We start from the raw sequence: 16645 nt of genomic DNA, 5'->3' as shown, positions 1-16645 counted from the left end.
AAAATTAAATTTCCCATAAATGCATAAAAATTCGCAGTCTAATTGTAATAAAAATATGGTCGTGAGCGATTACTTGTTCCATAGATCTACTCAAGCTTTTCGTTGTCGATTCCGCGCTACCGAATGAGCTATCGATATCCGCGCTGCTGGCTTTTTTCATTCCTTTGGATATAGCTTGCTCCGCTTCTAGGATCCTCCAGTCCCAGTGTTTGGGATACGAAGATCCGGCAACTCGAGGCGCTTCCGGTATCACGGTTAACAGCGATTGGTCGATATCCGATGGCCGATTTTTGTAAAACGCCGGCGCCTTTTGTTTCTGATTAACAAATTTCAAGAGTAAATCTTTTATCTCGAGGCAATAGAGAAAGAAATATCATTTTCGTTAATTTCTCGAATCTCTGAGTTTCATTTTCTACACCATCTGGAACAATCGTTTATTTATGAATTATTCCAAAGTTTATTCCAGTCACTCACGTGATCTAATTTGCTTTCATCGGCTCCATATTCCGTTATCAAATTATACAACGTTCCATCGTCTTTTGCCGCAGCCGCATAATGTAACGGCGTCTTGCCATCGTTATCCTGCGCCTCTACAACGAAAGGGAATTTTCCAAGAATTTCCCTCGCGATTTCCGTGTGACCCAAACCAGCAGCCTGTCGATTGTCAAACTTTGCGATAAAGAAAGAAGAAAAAGAGTACAATTAGAAAGTGTATTATACCTTGTGCAAGGCGTTCAAGCCGTTGCCATCTTTGGCGCAAAGAACGATGGGTGACGAGGCCTCGACTGTGCCCCTCAGCCCCTCTAAATCGTTATTCACCGTAGCTGCGTGAATATCTTTCGTTGTACTCTATAAAATAATTTTTTACAATTGTATTAAAGTTATATATATATATATATATATGTCGGGTTGGCGTTACGATTAGAGTTAGGGTTAAGGGCGTAAACGAATCCCTATTGACACTAGACGTGATCACTATGCAATAGAGGAGATATTTACTAGTGCAAACATGACCATGTTGGAATTGGACAAGTAATCGCGATAATTTGATACTCGAGAAGCTAATGACAATGATCTTAGGCTCAATAACGAATCCACGGTCAACGGGATGACGAACTCTACTCTTCTTTAGCGTCTAAGTTGTACTCAATGTTAATGCATGGGGCCATCACTACGTATCCGAGAGTTACTTGAATCGTCGTCGAGATCGTACCGGATAGTCGCTCTCCGTCTCGACGATGCCGTCGAGGAAAACTATAATGGGTGGGTCTAAGGACATGAGATCCTCGGATTCGTCAAAGAAAGCTTTCGTTCCAAAGGTGAGGGAAATTAGCGCTGTTGCTAATTGGTCGATCTCCATATCGGCGTTTTGAAAGAGATGCTGGCCGCCCTTGAGGGGAGGTTGTTGACGGGGGCATCGTTCGTGGAAGATAGGCTTCTCCTATCGTCCCGTAGTTGCAACAAGGACTGTTTGTCTAAATGAAGAACTTTGCTTGACTAAATCTTAAGATTTATTGCGGGTCCTCAAGTTAGCTAAACATACTGCGGAGGTATATTGACATCTGGAGATCATCTTACCCGAAGGATAGGATCTGCGTGTGGCGAGCCACGGAACAGAAACCTTTGAAATATTTACTGCCACGTGTCGCTACGGCTATTTCTTTAAAGGAGAGGTATAGAGTTACTCTGTGCCTTTGTTAGATAAAACGTTCATCCCTTGACCGCGGCTACGTTCGGCGACTGGTTGTCGCCTCGAGCCCAAGCTCACTATCATAAACCTCGAACAATCGGAGCGACATTTGTTTAATCTAAATTACGACATTACGGTATTCCCGAGAATCCAAGGAGAGGTTCCGGTGTTTTTCCATCTCCGACATATATATATATATATATATATATACATATATTACAATCTTATTACACGCGTTAAAGGATTTGAACGTCAATACGAACCATTATGAATGGTACGGCTTCTAAGAATCTTTTCACGCGCAGATTGTTGCTCGTCTCCGTACGTAATTTGTTCCCATGACCTTCCCACAGAACCCGTTGTAGTTTCCCTATATCTCGATTGTGGATCCATATTCTTATATTGGAAGGTTTAAAGTCCAGAGCTAGAGAGAGAGAGAGAGAGAGAGAGAGAGAGAGAAATTGTTTGACAAGTTTGATGGAAAAATGACGTAAGTGTAAGTGAGAACTATGGTTCGGTATGTATTCGTTAAAGCAATCGTTAAAGCAATATATTAAATAGTATAGGCGCGTGTGCCTGTATACATGGCAAGAAGCTTACGAAAAACGTACATGTGTAAAAATTGTAATGACGCGACCTTTTCTCTCCAAGATATAACTGCTTCATTAAGGATTTACAAGCGACAAGATTTCCAACTATACATCGCGTGTCGAGGAAATGTGATAAATGTTTTAGATATTCGGGGGAATCCTCTTACCGACAGATATCGATTTTCTGTCAACAATGTTAGCTACATTTTTTTTTTATAAAAAATTGAGAGAATGAAATTTCTCTTGGCGTTATTTTGAAAATATAGCGGTTTTTTAATAAATATCATTTAGACGAGTCCCTACAACGAGTCCCAATTAAACACGCATTCTTACGACACACGTTCGATACTATCAACGAATCATCGATTTTTACATAACTTTAACAAGACAGTGACGCAGAGGAAATTAAACGAGATATGTTGCGCATGCTTTCGACGAAGAATTACGTCGTACGTTCGATAATCGCGTTTGTCTGTCACTTGTGCCGTAAACACTCGATCAGCTGACGCAATAAATTGATAATCGTGATCTTTGTTAGGTGAAATATATACAAATAATAATAAATATGGATCGATTTGCAAGTTTACAGTAAACATATGACTAAACATATGCACATACTCTTGTAAAACTCTTGAATGGAAAACGTGAGATACAGGTGTATTTGGATTTCATTAAAATTATAATAATATATCCGTCGAATGTCTCCTCCTTTCGAGAATAGCGTTTTACTTTGACGTAGATTGCATGTTTCGGCGGATTGATAAATTTTTGAAAAGCCAATCGAGTGCACGGACCCTGTCACTCGCTCGCACGTTTGCATCTACCTATACATACGTATATTTTACGTATCCTTTGCTTTCTTGGTAAATAGATCGATCGATGTTGACAGAGATGCCATTGTACGTATTGCATGCCAACGCTAACGATAAGTTATCGCGCGAAATGGCTAAGTAGTAGGCAAATACGACGATTCCAATTATATTTAGCGTGACGTTCGGATTTCGAAAATTCAGTGTTTCGCGATACTTTGAAGCAAGTTCCAGCCGTTTGTAAATTTATTCCAATAAAATTGAACGTAATCGTTGATTTACCGCGCCTATTCACCTTCGACTTTGTTCGACTATGTATTATTCACATTTTCTTCGAACAGTTTAGTACGCGGCTTCGTATATACACGGCTAGTGGAAGAACGTTGTACGAGTTTTTCAGGAAACAGACTCGTTTGCCGATTCTCAAAAGAAATATGTCATTTTTATCTTACTATAGCTACAATTTTCATCCTACTCGTAAACATTGATCGGAATATTCTTATGGATCGACCTATTCTTTCCATTATCGAATAATCTCGTCGTGCAATCGAGAAGGGCTACAACAAGCTATCTTTACATCGTTATAACGTCAATAGGATTTCCGCCAATCGTAGTTTTTGAGGGTTCTTAAATAATTCGTTGGTCAATCGACCAGAGCGTGTCATCCTATCGATCGAAGCGGTTTTCCTTGCCGTACAGACTTAAGTTCTATCGATTCTTCCGGGTCATTATCGAGAATATTCCATATAGACTATGGAACTGTGTAACTGTGCGAAAGTAGGGAACGAGTCAAGTGCACGATGCATCCCCTCGTCTGTTCTTCCAGTTGTTCTTTATCGATTTCCAACAAGATTGCAACATTTATAACATAATCGTAATCATAACGGGCCATTCGCATCATACGTTTGACAAGATCGAGTTGTTCCAATTGATATAAAAGTTGGCGACTACTTTTATTTCTTCGGGACCTTGACTGCAGGCTTCTGCACGTACCGATAGAAACACCGGTCGAGACACCCGATCGAAAGCCGAAGAATCCGAGATATGTCGTCTAATCATCGTGAAAGATGTAAAATCTAAAACAACTATAGGTAATTGTAAATGACTCACGTTCCTTGCCAGAGTTGGTCTTGCGACGAGACATGTTCTCCGCTTCCGGTAGCTCGATCTCCGAACTATGTTCCAAATAGTACGAAGCGGGATTACCCTTTTTGTCGATGATGCTCGCGTCACAGTCGTTTTCTATGAGAACATCCCAAATTGCTTCGGGATCTTTGCAAGCGGCACAGTAATGCAACGCGGTTCTCCCTTCCTAAGAGTAAGAAATACAGCGTTTTAATCGTAGTCTGAATTATTTACAAAGTGCAAAAATCGAAAATTGAAAATATTCTCAAGTCCGAGTATATTAAGTCTCGTATCGTTCGATAGAAGCTTCTCACGATTTCGCAAATCGAACGATTCTCATAAACATTCGCCGTTCTCAAAATAACAACTCGAGCAAGAAATAGGTCTCGGGAATAAAAAGATGGAGAGATTAAGGGCAGGAAAAGTTTGAGAAGCTGACGTTTGCCATGTTGTAGGCGCTGCGTGCGCCTGGACACCGAGTCCATGATGACTACGGGGAAGAACAGGTGGTTTACGCTTTGTTATTGGCCGCGTCACGCGATGCGGAAAAGACCAGCGTCGCGTCGTTACGAAAAACGACTTTTCCATTACTATCCGGCCGGTCTATATCTTGGAACAAGCATTAACACGACTGACTAAATTTTTCGCTTTACCATTAGTCATCGATAGCAAAGTAGAAAAGTTATAAATATTTCTAAGAATTTTCAACTCGTTGATTGCTACGGCGGCCATCGGTGACCCGAATTTATTAAAAAATGTTTAAAAGGTGTACAAATATGGCATAGTAGTTTATTCGAATCGTATCGCAATACCCAGGGCGAAATATCTATATAAAATTCGCGTGCTAGTTTACGCGCTAAAAAACTGTAATTCTCGGTAGGCTAATCGAATTTAATTTTGAGAACCTGAGCGAAACTTTAGTCTCGAAAATTCTATTCCTTATAGGGACGGTTGCACGATGCGATAAAGACACTTAAAACTGTTGGAAGTTTAGGAAAGTGAAAGTAAAATTACGCTAGGTTTGGACATTGACAACCTAGTTCGATCCAACTTTAGATCAAATTGAATTTCAGAATGTCACTTAGGAGCCAATCTTACTTAATCTTTACACGATTCTTCTTTCGTCTTTTATCGGGAATAAAAACTACTACTACGTTATATCATCTTTGATTTATTCATTACTATTCATCTCCGACCTTTTATAGACACGTTTATTCGTAAGCAGCATCTATTTGGCTTTCGCGTCAAAATTACTTTTTCTCCTGATCTAACCTGATCTAGATGGCTTGAGAAAAGATAAAAGGTACTTTCGAGTAAGTTTAAGTGGCAGACTATTACAAGTTGGATTACGACCAGAGATAGAGATGCGGTAAATTCGCTTTAAATCGACGGAATACAAGAAAACAAATATAAAAGGAACGATACTTGAAAATTTGATACAAGGTAATTCTAAAAAAAAAAAAAAAAAAAAAAAAAAAAGTAAAAGATAACAAAGAAGAAGATAGTTGAGAATAAAAAGATCGTATGATAAAGATTACTTTATCTTTCTGCTGGACAGCGATGGGAAAATTGTGCGCAAGCCACTCGACGATATCTTGATGATCGTGGTAGACTGCTTTGTGAAGCAAAGGAGTGCCAGCTGGATCTTTCGCAATGGCCAGCTTTTTTTTAGGTTCTTCCGTTACGAGCTTTTGCGTTTCCGCCAGAGAACCACGCGAAACCGCGTCGTGCACGAAAGAGATTTTTGTCTGAAAGATACAGATATTTATCATTTTTTCTTCGTGTAAAGCTCGTTACGAATAAATACTGATAGCTTACCAAATAATTTGGGAGTCCTTTTAGGAAGACTCTGGTTCTCAGGTCTGGAGAATATTCACCCAACAGACGTGCCCCGCGTCCTTCTAAAACGACATGTTCTAGTTTCTCAAGTTCTCCTCGCAGCAGCCAAGATTTCAACGTTGTCGGGTTCATCTACACCACGAGAATCGATTATGATTCCAACGATTCCAGCCAAAATTCGATTTTCAGCTATGGAGAAAAGCGTTGGAAAAAATATTTTTCGCGGAAAGTTGCAAGTTAATTCGCGGTAATACGCGGCCACGAATAAATCCTTGAAACACTCGCTATCGATTCTCCATCAAGCTTATCCAATCGAAACGGTCTGTATCCTGCACCGTCCAAGCTGTATATCGAATCGCAGATTATTCGTATAAAATAAATTCGTTTCACGACGTTGCTTGCAACTTTAAAATAAACGAAGCAGTTGCGCGAAAAGGAACAAGAAATTATTTTCAAATTGGCAGTCGAAGAATTTGACGATCGTATTCTGTAACTTTGAGTACGATAGCCGCGATACCTAGGACGTGAAATTTGAAAGGAGAACCAACTTGGAGGAAAGATGAAAAATGAAATAAGAAGATAATGGATAAAAATGAAAATAAAAATAAAAATAGAAAAGAGGACGAAAAGTATGAGCGATTGCGTTTTACTATAATTAATAAAATTAGTTGAGAAGAGCTTCTATCGAGACATCGCAATTTAGTTTTTCCTGGTAGGATAACCAGCGGTGAATCCCCTGGTTCGTTGGTCGCGTGTGAAGCCAAACGTAATATAGGAAAAATATAGGCAAACGCAAATACAGAGTGTGGAATAATTTTGACGTTATCGCTGTGAATCGCGTGTTTTCATTTTCATTTGCTTTGCGAGGAAGATACTCGCGTGGGAAGAAAAAGATGATCGAATTCTCTTATTCTCTGCTATTTAGTCGAACGACTGGTTTGTTTCTCAACGGTTTTGTCTACTCCTAACAAGTATCCTATCTTAATTTTAAATACACAGAAGTCAATTTGCGAAACAGTTGACAATGTTTGCGACGATAAGACACAGAGTCGATAAAAAGAACGAAGATAAGATGCACGGCAAATTCAATTACAATTTTTTATATTACCGGTGTATGTACGAGTATTGCTTGGTCATCCGATTACTCCTGTAGGAATATTTGTCGAAACTGGCTGATACGACAATTATACGTATATCGTATGCGTTTTATTGTACGATGATAAGATAATTTATTAATTTGCCGCCGGGAAATGTACTCTAGCGATCTAAACATCGGAATAAAACTTGTATACCTATACAGTTAGTTAATTTTGCCAAAAATACTTACTTTCTTTTACCTTTCAAACCAATTATACGTAACGTTACGCGTAAATCGTGCTTTCCAACGCAAAAGATCGTTTGTTTAAAGAAAAAGTAAAAGAGACAAGAAGAAATATATATACATGGCATTAAATAAATAAATACACGGTGCATAGATTGTAGGTAAGTAAGTGAACAAGCGCGTGTATCGTGCATATAGAAGCGATTTTATATAATGTTCTCGCCGATCGTTCATCGTTCATCGTTTAATCGTCCTCGATGAATTACCTGATTGACTTGGCGTCACGAGATTCTCGTCATATCCAAGTCATATCCAAGTCATAGTTCGCGGCACGAACCAATGGAAATGAACGGCGGGAGATGAGTTGGAGAAGAGAACGCGTGCGATACGAGGAAGAGTCTCGCAGCGAATGAAGTCGATGCACGGCGTCGCGACGCGCGCCACCTATGAACGCGTTACCATAGGATTCGCCGGGTCATCGAGACCGGACATTCCAAGTATACGGAAAAGGACAACCCGAATACGGATAGGATTTCGATTTCAAAGAAACGAAGAAGAAACGTCTTTCTTAATTTCTTACTTAAAAATGGATACGAATCTTTCGAAGGTCGCTGCACGATCTAAGCGTAAGTAAAAGTAGAACATAGGTATTTCCTTCGGCGAAGTAAGTGGGATTTTCACGGTATACGCGCGGCAGGATAATCGTTAAATTATTCAAGCCTAGGGGAATCGCTTAATTTATTATTAGAGGCGCGACTTGGGAAACTTTAAATGGAGTTGCTTCGAGTTTTTAGGCATTGTAGAAGAGAGATTTTTATCGTTTGAAATGTAAAAAAGTAATTTTGGAATTCTTGCTTTGCCTATTCCGTTCTTCTTTCTTCTTCCTTTTTTCTTCTTTTTTCTTTTTTTTTTTTTTTTTTCGTCATACTTGACCTTATTTTACCTATCGATGTTAGATATTCTCCGGCACATTTCTCTTTTCTCGTAGATTAGCAAATAATCAAGTATGACGTAGCTGATGATTAACGAGATACGGTACGAGAGATAGGAATCATAGTGGCAAGGAAAGCATTAGGAAACCTTGAGCGCCCGTCACCGTCGTTCCGACTAAAAAAAGTTGCTCAAGGCCAACATGAAATTGTTCGGTGATTCCTTTCGAAACGAACCGTTTCGAGTCATCAAAGACTCGTAAATCAAAAGATATTGTTAATCGTCTAAATTGCAAGAACTGCCGCACCGCATTGCAAGAATTCACCAGCGAAAGTATTTCGTCGTTGGGCGAAACGTAAGAAATTCATACGCGCCGATACGGAGGAGGGAAATGACGTTTTCACGGCCCGAACGCAAGTGACGGATATTACGTATCGTAATTAATTCATCGTTTTTGTGGTAGTTGGTTCTTAATTCTACCGGTTCCAATCGCGGGCATCGACGACCGCCACCGATGTTATTGTTCTTTCGGGCGTTCTCGTTTTTGACCGAATCGGTAACAAGCCGAATTGGTAACAAGTAAAGGCAGCGTTCAGCGAAAACGTACGATTCCGTCAGAAACTTAACCGATTTTATCATTTTCGAATCTAGTTCGTTTCTCGATTCAAAGTTTCCTCTCCTCTTACGTCGCATAGCAGAAATGCTCGCTTTACCTTAATTATAGACTTAAAAAAACCTTCTTCCTCTTTTCTATACTTTTTGGCCGATTCTTATCTCGATATCAACGATATTCTCTTTCGTATTTGTTGTATTTGGTTTATGGAATCGTTTCGGTAAGAAAAATCCTTTGAACGACACAAATGTTCCTTATCCATCGCTAACGTTCAACCGTGGAACGGACTCGAACTCAACGATTATCGACTTTTGCGTTTTACGTTCAAGATAGTTTGACCGTTGATGGTTTCGTTCGTTCGCTAGTCGTTTACCTCGTTTACTTATTTAGTTTGCACCTCGACCACCCCCGTGGATCGATACTCTGGAGCAACGACACATCGATCACGTAAGCGTGTCGCGTGAATCTTGGGTCGGTCGTATGTATCGTCGTCGCATCGAGGAGACGCGCGGTCGTTAAGTAGTGCAATCGTCGGGGAATATTCGCGTCAAAATTGTTTAATACCGAGGTTCCAAAGTACGCAAACGAAAAGCGTTTTAAGCGTTTTAAGCGAGAACCGCGGAGAAAAGCACTACACACTTATTATTATTATTATTATTATTATATATTTGAATTATTATTATTTAATATGTTAATTGCCCAAAGATACAAGTTTTCCAAAACTTTTAAAGTTTGAAACTTTCACGTTAAAAACAAAACGTCTCGTGGAAAAATTCTATTCCACACGTTCGACCTATTTTCACAACAGTTGTTATAGAACAACTTCCTGCTAATTATTTATTCTGTCTGGTTGGGAATCGGTCGTGTTCAAGCGTAAGCTCGTTGATCGATAATCAAAAAGTTGATTTTCCCCCAAAACGAAGCGTCACACGAAAAAGATGCTACTTTTTTTTTACGAGGGTGATTTAAGAAGAAAATAAAATTGTGGAACAGGCGTGTGCAAATATTCCAATACGATAACAAACCATCTTCATGCGTTGCAAGTCACACCATTTTCGTGAATGAACTTTGCGATCTGTGGTTTCTTAGCGATTGTTTCCCATTTACATTTCGCCGTTTGTAATAATCCGTACTCGTGTAATAAAATAAATTTTCACGATAAGGCACGTACGAATGCTAACGCGCTACTGGAAACGCGCAGTGTCTTTTCCACGTGTCCCAGTCAGGCATGCTTTTCATTATTCAAGAACGGTATAGCACTTATACACATATATGTATAGGCAGTATGTCGTGGCATTTCAAGGAAGAAAGTAATGAAATTTTCTGGTCAGTGCGACCGACCGATCAAATCGATCAGCAGTAGATTATTTCGCATACGCGTTCATGCGAGAAAAAGAAGAAAAACGTAGAACACAATTTTTCCTCAAGCCTTTAAGCCTCGAGTTTAGGCCTCGAGTTTTGAAAAAGAAAAAAAACAAAAAAAAAAAGAATGGAATTTAAAGGCGTTACGATAAGGGAAACGGCTTACGAAGGGAAATTTCTCTCTTTATATTCGGTAACTGTGCTTTATCGCTGACTCGGGATAGTCGTTGAATCTTTCGTTATACGAACGAACCTGGAATTCGATGTCGAATTACCTATGTAGCGCAGGCAAACGAGCGGCCTAGTTGGACGTTGGACGTTCTTAAACGTAAAGTTATATAATCCTAATAATTGAAAACGTTAAAAGTAAAAAAACGCGTTATAATGGAAACGTCGATCGACCTTTCCGTCGTTGATTCGTGGACAATTTATGGACAAATACCAGGGCGATTGGCACAGCTGCTGACACAATGTATTTCGTGAATCGCAGGGACAAAGTTAGTGGGTATATCGAGTTAGTGTTGCGCGATCGATCATGTCGCGTAAAATCATTACTGACACGATGGACAAACGGGCGTTGATAGTTTCCTTTTTTCTCTTCTTTGCTTCAGCCATCTCTGCCAGCGGTAATTATAAAGCAATAAATGTTTATATCTACATTTTTCTCAAATAGTTAATTTTCCATTGAAAATAGATAGGCGTACAACGGAGCTCAGTTGCGGCGGTCGTGCTTATTACAACGTGACTCTGGCCGCTTATTATCCAGTTTTTGATAGCGACAACGAGTTTGACTATTTGGACGCTAGAACGAGGAAACTGAGGAATCTACAGGTTTGTTGTCGATCAGAGCGTGCTCGATCTGTCGTCAATCTCTCGTCCTTATTTTTCCAACCAGTATGATCTTTGTTCTTTCGTTCTTTGTTGTATCGTTATCGCACAACATCGGCTATGCTCGAATATACCGTGATAAAATAATTATCGTGATTAAGGGAAACAACGATATCGTTACTCGTTTCGTTATAGGATTATCTGGATGGTCGTGCGGAATTTGTGACAGTCTCCATGGACCTGGATTCTGGGATACCATATGGCACAAAATTGTGCATTCCCGAATTGAACGAAAAATTCTTACGGCCGATTCCGCTTCAGGTATGGAGTGGAATCAAAGACTTGACAGCCTGTCCTCGTTATGACACGGTCGCGTCATATTTTTTCAGGCTAGAGACAAAAGCCGCTACGACGATGTTGGCAAGAATTCGCCCGATTTCTCTCACGTGGACATTTGCGTTAGAACGGAGCAAGATACTTACGATAATTCGGTGAATGGTATCGTAACGCTTTACGCGGAATTGCTAGAAAAATGATTTCATGAAAATTGTGAAGAATCGACGAGGCACAACGTGCGAGAACTGCGATGCGAACGTCGTTTACTTCTCTTCGAAAACATGTACGATACAGCTAAAATACTAAAATAAATCGATTATGCAACGATGCTTTCCGTTGAAGAATTATCAGATCGACGACCAGTGAGGCCACGTTTGAATCAGTTGATAGAGACTGTCGCCTGGACAGGAAGTTGACGTCGTTTGTCGATGGCCGAGCAACGTATAGTTCTCTTGTATTTTCCCAAGCGTTACACCGTACTCGATCAAATCCTTGACTGCTTTTATCGCAGCCGCGCTTGGATTATGACCTGTGAATATTTCGACGATAATAAATCCCATAAAAACCGTGATTCTACCATTTTCCATCGATTCGATTAAAAAAAGACTTTAGAGGATTCGTTGGATTTTCTACGGTAGAAGTTGCGATAACGATAAACGATAGATAGACGATATTACTTACTAATACAACGACAAACAAACTTACCAACAAAATTGCCAATCATGCAAATTCCGATGCTCTTCGAATTGTAAGGCGTAGAATGTGCACCGTGTTTGCCCCATCCTCTTCCTTCGTAGATGTTTCCATCTTCGCCAACCAAAAAATTGTAACCTATGTCGTTCCAGCCTTTCTGGTTCATGTGATGGTTCTAAATGCGTTAACAAAGCAAAGAAAACCGTTATATCGATTGGAAAGGCAGCCTCCGTTGGATCGACGGTCCAAGGCTTCGGAAATTTGAATCCGGCCCTGAACCTGAGAAACGAAATTTTCAGAATGGAAATTCGTTTAAACACTCCGTTCGACAAACGGAAAAGACTGGTTCAGTCACCTGAAAACTTCTCACTCTGGCTTGACAAATCGCTCGAGTCGTGCAACTATCGCTCGCCGAATGATGAATTATAACGAACGGAGCAGGCTCCTCCGCGAGATTCCTAAGGGTTGATTTTGGTGCGTTGGCTCCCCATTCTGATCTTGATATTATACTTGGACGTACTAAATGTCGAGGAAAATTGAAAAAATCAATCGATATCGGAAAGTGAAGTAGTAAAACAGTAGGTGATACCGACCATTTCTTCGAAATGATCTATTTTAGCTTCGTCTTTTTTGTCTTCTTTTTATTAGTTCGATAGATACGATAGACACGTTCGGTGAACGATCGAAATAACGATCGAAATAACGATTTCTGTTATTGTTAGCGGTCAACCATTCACCAACAGTGTCATCGTATTGGCGTAAAAATGATTGATTAACGTGTTCTCGAATCGTCAGCTACCGACTAAATAATGATAACGATAAGGCGGCGATAAACGAACGTTCTTGACATTACGGGTCGACATGCCATAAGCAATAAGCGCTTTCGTATCTTTTTTAGAGAAATACGGTTAAAAGTGATCGGTGACATACACGAATATTACTTTATGCGGAATAAATATCATGGTCTCGCTTTTCTCAAGCAAGCCTAAGATAATTAAGCGGAATTTCGTTAGTAATCAGGTTCGTTGGATTTAGATAGCTGGATAGATTAATGGATTTCGTTGGAAAACGATATCGCTGGTTCGTCGAACCGAAATAAACATTCGTAAAACCAAAGCAACTAAGAAATTCAGTGAAATAGCCAAACCTTCGAATAGGACTCGCGATCGAAAGAGCGTTATATAATTTGCTACGCTATATATCGACTTCATGCAGGTCTAACCGAAACTTATATTTACAATCCATATTTTGCAATTGCTACTTCTTTTCACTCGAGAAAATCGATCGTAATAGAGAAAAGAAGGATGCTACGCAATTGCGAATATAAAATTTCCTCAAGTGGAAACGCTGAAGCGATTCGAAGAACACGTCGAGATACTCGCACTATTGATCGGCACTAAGCGACGATACGTTGCTTCGATAGTATAATTTTCAACGATTTTCAAGGAACAATTTATTACCAGGCGTCTTATGCACAGCACAAAACAACACTTGACAGCTGGCGAGTAGGAGTATCACCGCTATTAGCTTTGTCATCTTCGTTCACAGAGATCTGCTAACATTGTGATAAATGCCGCAAATATATACGATGCAGATGGTTGGTCTAATTTGTTGATCTTTGACCGTGTCAGTAAGGGAGGGGGGGGGGTTCCCCATTACGCGCTTATACGTCTTCAACGTACGTTTATCCATAGAGATCGATTCAAGGTTTGCCTCGTCAGTTTCGAAATAAAATAGAATAAAAAAAGAAACCAAATAATAAAATAAAACGAGTGGCATGGAATTAGGATTAAGTTGTCAGAGAATGTAAAGAAGTGTCGCGTACATAGGTGCTGATTCGTTGGTTTGAAATTCGAGTCATAATTTGTCGATTCAGCCAAAAGGGTTTTCTGTAGAGAGCGGTAAAACAATCGTTTACACTCTCCGACAGACTATCGAACATAAATGCAGATTGATCGCAATTACAGCTGGTCGAATATGAGTATCGAGCGTGTCATCGATATACGAGTATTCCAAGAATAAAATCGATTCGACTTTCGTACTATACCTTTGATGCTTTTTATTCTCGCGATTAGAATACTATGCAACGATTAGAATACTAGTTAACTTTCCTGGATCCTAGGCCATACGTTATAAAGCGAAAGAATGTAGCTTTTCGAGAAAATTTTAATGACGAGCAAGATTTAATCTCTGATCAAGGTATCTCTCGGTATACAGAAACGTGGCGAGCCAAAGTTGGCAAAATGGGCAAAGCTCCGTCCCTTACGTGGACACGCGTGTTTTACGTTCGCCCGGAACTCTTTATCTCGGACGGAGTATCGTTGCTCCGCGAGAGTTCCCCGTTTCTCGATGTAAGATTTCCCACACAGTTTCGCATCATCTGTTATTAGCTTTTGAAAAATTTCCATGGAAATTTCGTAACATATCTCGATATCTCGATCTCGTTTAAATCGAACTTGGTTGAAAGCACGGATAATTAATTTCTACACGTTCCTAACGCGTAACTAGAATGTAAACGAGTTGCTAAAAAATTCACTTTCTCGGCGGAATGATCTTCTTAAATCATTTTCCTGTTTGTGCGAGTTTCACGAGTTGTGTCGTGGGAGATTTCCAGGAAACGCGAAAGCCTATTGCTTTCTGGTAAATATTGAAAAACAGTAAATTTGATCAAAGATCCATATGCTTTATTTCTTATGCCAATGTGAAAAATTACACGTCACATGGTCCGTAGAGTTGTACTATATTATGAAATACCGGTCAATTCGATCGACCAATCGATCTATAGAACGTGTGTCTTTGCAATTATTTCTTGCAATTATTATTATTAGAGTGAAAGAGTCAAGAATAAATGATAATATTTATCATTATCTATTATTAGCGAGTCGCGCGTTTAACATATCGTTGTTATTATTTATTGTATTTTTCAGCAATATGCGGCGGAACAGCGGTCTTCCATAGTGCCATATAAATAGCGTAAACTTGTTTAACGTAATGAAACACGCGACGAAACAAAATTTTGCAATCGTTTATCATGCACGTCAAACGTAAACTATATATATATACGAAAAATATATTTTATTTTCAAGCGCATTAGCTTTCTTTCCTCTTGCTCGCGATATTTTCATTCGTTGAACGGTAATCAACGACAATGTTGTTCAATGTTTCGGTATAGGATGGTCAGTCCAGCGTGGAAATTTCTGAACGTACTTGTAAAATTCATTGCCTGGACAGAGAGTATTCCTGGCTTGTCGATGTCCCAGCACGCGATAATCTTCATCGATTTTGCCAAGGGATACTCCGTAACTGATCAACGCGTCCACCGCCTTCAAAGCTACTTCATTGGGAAGAAAATCTGCAAAAATGATTAAACGATTAAATGATCCGAACAAGTCTATGATTTCTACTTTTTGCTACTTCCACTATTGACTCGATCTTTCGAATTTCCATATCCGTATCCATGACACTCGACGCTAAAATATACCTAATTAACATGGATCTCGCTTATTTATTTAAGAACGTTGTACTTTTGTTCAAATCGCACCACACTCACCGCTAAAATCACCGATAACGCATATTCCGATGCTCTGAGTGTTGTAACCAGGTGCATGCGCCCCGACATAATCCCAGCCTCGACCCTCGTAAACGTTCCCATCCTCGCCGATAACGAAGTTGTAACCGATATCGAACCACTCTCTATCGTCCATATGATAGTTTTGGTAACTCCTTACGATCTCGGAGCACGATTTCTGATCGTAACAGCGTTTATCTATGCCTCCGTGATGAATGACCACGTAAGGTGTCGGCGTCACTTCCAACGGCACTCGGTCAACCGGTGGCCTGGCTTGCCACTCCAGCCTGCTCACGATGTTTGGCACCGCTACGCAATTAACGTGCTTTTCAGTATTTGCATTTCTGTAGCGAAGCTCGCTCGAAACATCGGCGATACAACACGGCGCGAGATTATCGGTAAAACGACTCGACGATGCAAAGTCGTCGCTGTTCTCTCTCTTGCTAGCTAGTTTCGTTTCGTTTAGGTTGGCGCGCGATCCCGCACGAAGTAAAATGCTTCGTATTACGGAAAACTCGACGAAAAACAACAACAAAAAAAAAAAAAAAAGAATTATTAAGAATTGTTTATTTTGTTAAGCACTTGCACGTTCGATTGTCGGTGATTTATCGCATCGACGAAATTTTTCCTCCCGAAACTTTGCTCAATTCCTTTTAGAAAAATAACTTGAAATAAACGAACGGTGTACGGCTGCTTACCGGTTTCGCTTTCGATATTAGTTTGACAAAGTGGCAATGCGAGGGCATTTTCGATCGAAGCGAGCAACATGGAAACGTATACCGCCGCAAATGCTAAAGAAATAGGCGACCCCATGATACTCGATACCGCGTTAGCTCGTAGTTAAAAGTCTAACTGAATGGGAATGGTGAAAGAGCGTCGGTTCTTAAACGAAAAATTGTACGCGACTGGGAAGCCCCCCGGACGCATATGTTGGGTCTTTT

At 40.0% G+C, this 16645-nt stretch overlaps 3 protein-coding genes across 13 annotated transcripts in view; 1 reads left to right on the top strand and 2 right to left on the bottom strand.

Moving 5' to 3' along the window:
• The window catches only part of LOC126922799 (uncharacterized), a 19066-nt gene extending 8631 nt beyond the window's left edge, over window positions 1-10435 (bottom strand). For 4 of the 8 annotated variants that reach the window (XM_050735682.1, XM_050735686.1, XM_050735683.1 and 1 more), the window contains exons 1-8: window positions 9943-10435; window positions 6033-6185; window positions 5753-5962; window positions 4200-4401; window positions 1954-2114; window positions 721-849; window positions 475-654; window positions 74-316 (exon numbers count right to left, since the gene is read on the bottom strand). In XM_050735682.1, the coding sequence (XP_050591639.1) occupies window positions 74-316; window positions 475-654; window positions 721-849; window positions 1954-2114; window positions 4200-4401; window positions 5753-5962; window positions 6033-6185; window positions 9943-9951 (1287 nt within the window). In that variant the 5' untranslated portion in view covers window positions 9952-10435. Of the gene's footprint in view, window positions 1-73; window positions 317-474; window positions 655-720; window positions 850-1953; window positions 2115-2447; window positions 3302-4199; window positions 4402-5752; window positions 5963-6032; window positions 6186-7380; window positions 9758-9942 lie in introns of those variants that run through there. The other 4 variants (XM_050735684.1, XM_050735685.1, XM_050735688.1 and 1 more) reach the window with 4 other exon arrangements.
• LOC126922854 (uncharacterized) overlaps window positions 1-11973 on the top strand; it is a 23833-nt gene extending 11860 nt beyond the window's left edge. Inside the window, exons 1-4 of one of the 4 annotated variants that reach the window (XM_050735806.1) lie at window positions 10458-10905; window positions 10974-11110; window positions 11303-11428; window positions 11497-11973. In XM_050735806.1, coding sequence (XP_050591763.1) covers window positions 10815-10905; window positions 10974-11110; window positions 11303-11428; window positions 11497-11643 — 501 coding nt within the window. In that variant the 5' untranslated portion in view covers window positions 10458-10814 and the 3' untranslated portion in view covers window positions 11644-11973. Of the gene's footprint in view, window positions 1-10457; window positions 10906-10973; window positions 11111-11302 lie in introns of those variants that run through there. The other 3 variants (XM_050735805.1, XM_050735804.1, XM_050735803.1) reach the window with 3 other exon arrangements.
• On the bottom strand, window positions 11690-16645 carry LOC126922792 (peptidoglycan recognition protein 3-like). The gene is given in 7 exon segments (XM_050735652.1): window positions 11690-11972; window positions 12149-12311; window positions 12492-12655; window positions 14403-14526; window positions 15271-15488; window positions 15687-16013; window positions 16403-16645. Coding segments are annotated over 7 exon segments (1293 nt in total). The 5' UTR covers window positions 16518-16645; the 3' UTR covers window positions 11690-11790.

Source organism: Bombus affinis, chromosome 12 (genome assembly GCF_024516045.1).
Source record: "Bombus affinis isolate iyBomAffi1 chromosome 12, iyBomAffi1.2, whole genome shotgun sequence".
NCBI classification, from domain to species: Eukaryota; Metazoa; Arthropoda; class Insecta; order Hymenoptera; family Apidae; genus Bombus; species Bombus affinis.
Note: the sequence above shows the minus strand (reverse complement) of the source record. Positions and strands in the feature narration are given on the sequence as shown.